This window comes from Mercenaria mercenaria, chromosome 1 (genome assembly GCF_021730395.1).
Source record: "Mercenaria mercenaria strain notata chromosome 1, MADL_Memer_1, whole genome shotgun sequence".
Classification (NCBI taxonomy): domain Eukaryota; kingdom Metazoa; phylum Mollusca; class Bivalvia; order Venerida; family Veneridae; genus Mercenaria; species Mercenaria mercenaria.
In genome coordinates, this window is record NC_069361.1 from 1,441,501 (window position 1) to 1,446,850 (window position 5,350).

At 36.7% G+C, this 5,350-nt stretch overlaps 1 protein-coding gene across 1 annotated transcript; it reads right to left on the reverse strand.

The window, feature by feature from the left end:
• Nucleotides 1–261: 261 nt before the first annotated feature.
• On the reverse strand, nucleotides 262–5,097 carry LOC123545207 (uncharacterized). The gene has a single exon (XM_045331554.2). It carries the CDS (start codon nucleotides 4,682–4,684, stop codon nucleotides 2,444–2,446), a length of 2,241 nt encoding a protein of 746 aa, XP_045187489.2. The 5' UTR covers nucleotides 4,685–5,097; the 3' UTR covers nucleotides 262–2,443.
• Between the last annotated feature and the right edge of the window lie 253 nt (nucleotides 5,098–5,350).

Below are 5,350 nucleotides of genomic sequence, written 5' to 3' on the forward strand. Positions count from 1 at the left end.
GATACACGGGTTGTGGCGTGTAATTCCATGAAGAGCAGCGTTTTGTCCTCAGATAAAGTAATGGGTTTGCCCCAGACGAGAAAACAATGGGCAGAACTAAACACTGGAATTTAGAAAGGGGATCTGAGGTTATGGAGCCTGTATATCACAGGAACTGTCAAAAGACAAAATTAAAAAAACAGGCACCATATCCAAGATATAAAAGGCTATGAAAGCGGGAGTATTTGAACCACCCAGGCCGAAATGATCATGCTGAGAAACTAAACAGTACCAATAACACGACATAAAAGTCGTGCTGAACGATCTGAAAAGATCGGAATAAAACAGCGCTGATTGAATGTAGGGGAGACTTTACGGCCGCCACACGGCACAAACAACGCTGCTGTGATAATAAAATAGAACAAGAGGGCCATGATGGCCCTATATCGCTCACCTGTCATCACTGCACTTGAGGACAAGAAGGTCCTCAGAAAAAATATCTAAGTCCAAAGGACAGGAACAACAAAGGGAAGAAATTTAACCAAAAAGAAAAAAAAAATCTTACAAGGTAAGATATGTCAAAATACACCTAAAAATTGGAGGTACCATCCATGTTGTACCACAGAAAAGTGGTCTCGGGGTTTCCCTACGGCCAATAATAAAAAAGTTACTAAAAATAAGCTATTTATAGTAACGTAAAAGGGAAGTAATTAAAAAATAATTATTGTAAGTGAACAAAAGAAGGATCTGCCAAATAAATCTGTTGACATAAATTTTTAAATGGGTCAGTTTAGGTCTGAAGCTAGACCAGTAGGTTAAATCTTAGAAAAACATTTTCAGTTCTCCAGATACCACATCTCCTACCTGATCTTTTTTGAAACTGATCAGAATGATTTCGCAATAAAATCTAGGTCACTTTTTAATCTATATCATCAAGGGTCAAAAACCAGGTTATAAATATGTCCAATCATAGAAAACCTTTTAACTGTCCAGAAGCCACAATTCCTATCCGATGCTCATGAATCTGTCACAATGTTTGTTTTTTGTACAAGATCTTTACGGCATTTGAAGATAGAAAATACGATTCTCCCTTCCACAAATATTCTATGCTAGGTGACCTAGGACCGGGACGTACTGAAGGCAAAAACTCGTCTACGAACCTTTACTCATTCTGACTGTTATATACTCGTCATCCAACCTCAACACCTATCTCGTTTAAGACAAAATACCTTCAAGTAATGCTTTAAATTATTAAAAAAATATTGAATTAAAGATTGCAACATGCCGGTATAATAAGTTAGAAGTACTGTTATTTGGATTAAACCGTTCTGCACAAATAAGGTTGAACTTTGCAGCTTTTAGCATGTAAAAAGTAATACAGAAAGTCATTTTTGATGCTCTGGAAAGCCACAACACTTGGGCTCGTATTCAAGTGCTATATTTTCGTTTGCTTTGTCATTGTCAAAGAAACTTTGCACGAATCTTCATTCTCAAGTAAATGATGACTCAGCAAAACAGCAGTATGAATTTGCTGTAGACAAAGTTATAGCACATTGAAGATTTGCCGTTCTTGAGTCTAAGCTTTCATGAATACGAGTCAGGATTTAATGAACTTCATTTCAACCGTTACAAAAAGGACAGCTGAGCCTTTTATCGACATAAAACCGTTATTTTATTTGTCATCCAATTTAAATGCGTTCCTCTTTATTAGTATCCATGTGATGTACAATTTCGTCAACTGTCGCTATAGTGTAACAATTAACGGTTTACTTTCAGCCATAATACCGATGTCCACAGCAATGAGTTTTACTATGAAATGGCAACATTAAATTATATCGTAGTTTACAGAGAGTACAAAGGCAATTTATCTGGAACTTATAGTTAAAAGATTTGCCATTGCCTTCCGAACAGACTGTATTCTGACTTTCTTGAAATCACTGGAGACGTGGCTTCAATTAATGCACATCTTAAGTGAGCAAATAAACGCGTGTTATACAAAATTAAACACAGTTAAATTTTGTAGATCTCTCAATATTTATTGAATGAAATTGTTTGTACCATAGATTAAGTCAGTTTATACTATCATTATATAGTTTTTTTTTTTTTTTTTTTTTTTGTTTTTTTTTTGTTGGATTTAACGTCGCACCGACACATGATAGGTCATATGGCGACTTTCCAGCTTTTAATGGTGGAGGAAGACCCCAGGTGCCTAGTTAAATTTTGTAATAATCAGTACAGACATGATAAAGTTACATATAATCAACTTGAATGATAACTGCTTTATCTTCCATATTGATGTACTGAGAATGCAAGCTATAAACGGACATTAATATGTCTCATATACGTTTATGTATAACATATTTTACTTAATGTAAAGTTACTATGAGATTTAATCATTCTAACTAAATATAAATAGATATTCATTGACGAAAACATATACATTGTCTTATTTGATTCTGTCTAATCAGCCGTCGCCAAATAAAGCCTCGTCATCAATATCACAACAAAACTGTTCCTCATCAAAACGACTGATGTCACGTGCATCGTCAGTACTTAAACCCGTTTTTGCTGGCAGAACCTGTGTATTGTCTGATAGAACCGTTTGCAACTGGGTATGGGAAGCTCCCTCACCTTCACTCCGGTCTTCAAATAAAGCCACACTCCCAAAGTCAACACCCTCATGGCATTGGTGCAGCAAGTGCCTCATTGATATTCTCCTTTGTGTCGGCTCTGTATCATCGCTGTGGACTGATTGAAGATGGGAAAAAGAATCGATGCTTCTTCCTTCCACTTTAGCCTCGGTGATGGAATATTTTAAAAATGAACTTAAAGTTTGGGAACATTCTGTTGTAACCTCCTTAACAGAAGTTAAAACCAGGTTTCCTCCAGATAATTTCAGCTCTTCAATGAGACGTGCTTCAACTCCCTGTTGTTTTGTAGGGGCTTCTATCAGTTCAATAGCATTATCTTTGTCGCGAACGTGTGGGTTATAACCACATTTGTAGCAGTTTTTGTCACGCTCTAAATAACTGTTATAGCTTGACACACTATCACAACACTTCAGAGTTTGGATTTTCAAATCATCATCTCCATTCGAGCTTCGATATTCTCGTCCACTGTTACTAAATTCAGTTGCCTGATATAGATTGATTGCTCCCAACTGACCGACGTGTTCCTTCTGAAACAGACTGGACTCTTCTATGCACTTAAATGTTTCTAGGCGTGGCACAGAACGACACTCCCTACATTCTATATTCGTGCATCTGGAAAATGTTTCACTGCACTCTGTCGTTTTAATTTCTTGCATATTGTGGCATATCTTTGAGCTGCTGTCTTTTTTCGATGTTAATGAGTATCTTAACCCTTTATTAAGATCAGGACACTTCACCTGTGTTTGACTATTTCCAGCTACAGACGCTGGTGACCCTGGTCTAGGTAAGGATGTCATGTTGATAACTTCCGCGGTATTTGACGAATCTATGCTAGAAGTGCCTATTCTGCTGTCAATCATTGTAGCGAATTCATCTATAAAAGGTATCTTTTCAAGAAATCTCCCTTGTACAGCCAGACGTTTCGCCCTGTCTATGTAATGTTTCGCTTCTTCAAAACGACCTATTTGTTCGTTTAACCTTGCTCTTGCAACACAGTAGAACATCTCTCTTCTCACTTCGATATCATTCCAGTTTGTGTCAATCACTGCAAGTAAAGTTTGTGCTTCTTGTAAAGACACAGGATCTACGATATATTGTGGAATAATATTTGCCCTGTTTCCTATTCCCAACAAAGCAAAAACCATCCGCAATATAAACATCCGCCGCCACAGTAATTTAGTCGCTTCGCTCTCTGCTTCAAGGCTTTCTAATCCAATGCGACCCCACATCATGATAGAATCTAATACTGACTTCGAGGGATTAATTTCAAACTCCCATAATTTCACATATACCTCAACATATAGCATGTTAACTAGTTCAAGGCAATGTTGAATAGTGAATGCACTTGTCCTTGCCTGAATAAGCATATCTTCGGCATGCTGGATGTTCCCATGAAAAGCATTCATATTAGCCTGTCTTGTGTAATATACTGTATCCGTAATCAACGGGTTGCTTGTGTGAGGAATCAGCTTTCTCATTTCAGAAAACATTTCTTTCTGTGTTATTTCATTCTCGCAGGCAAGTGAGTCATAAAAGGCATCTATTTCAACACCTATAATTGCTACACAACGATCGGCCAGTAACTGCCGTTTGTACTCGTCTGTTTCGTTGTCTAGGTCTGCTTTACACCGCACAGCCATATACCTCAATGCCTTCCTCGGGTTTTTAAATTGGGAGTCATGTACCATTCGTTTCAAATTGCGGAAAAACAGTTGTTTTGCCCTACTTGCCGACTCTGAATTATGAATCCGAAAGTCACTACTAAACTCAAAGAGTTTTAAAAATAAACGGGCTGCCAGTTTGTAATAACGACACTTATCCAACGTGATTACTAGTGACGGAAATCCTACTTGAAACGGGAAACTGTCTATTACATAACAGATTATTTCTTCTCTTTTGTTTCCATTTCGAAAGAGAAGCTGAACGGTTTTATAAAAACTTTTCTTCACGTAGTCACTTTTATAAAGACTGGAAACCAGTGTCATTGGTTCCACGCTTTCTATAAACTCCTGTTTAAGTGAAAGAATGGCGGCTTTTTCAATCGGGTTCATCATATTCCACAAATCCAGTTACACACTTGTTTGATACTGCTTAAGATTTTAGTCCAGTTTAAACGTTTGATTACTATAAAATACTCCCACGGCTATTTAATACTTAAGGTTAACTTCCTTTTCGTTATTCATTATGATTTCAGGCCGATTACGTGGCGGTTTAAATATACATATTGATTAATGTAGTCATATATTTAACACACTTTAATCTTAATTATATCAAGTGTTTTATGAAACAATGAAATGATCAGTGGTTTAACCGTATTCAGACTGAACACTTGCCAATTTATTCAGTCAAATTTTTAGCTTTAAAGTCCCTAGCATGTAGATCTATACATATATTTTAATTTGAATAAAGCACATGTAGTTTTCTAGCTTAGTTGTATGTGTCTAATAAAAGCGAAACTTCGAAGTAGAAAGTTAGTTTTGAGTTACATGGAATTTCATTAACAAATCTGAATTGTCTCTGGTCATATGATAAATCAAAGCGCTGAAAGCACAGAAAGGTTGAAACATTTCAATATGCTGTTAACAAATTATAATCTGAAGAAAAACATGTTGTTCTGGTAAGAAGTGTGTATGTAGCCTTCACTTTCACAGGAGCTTGTATCAAAGACATGAAGGTAGTTATTCGCCAAATATGCCACCGTGGTCTACTCGAATGTAGTC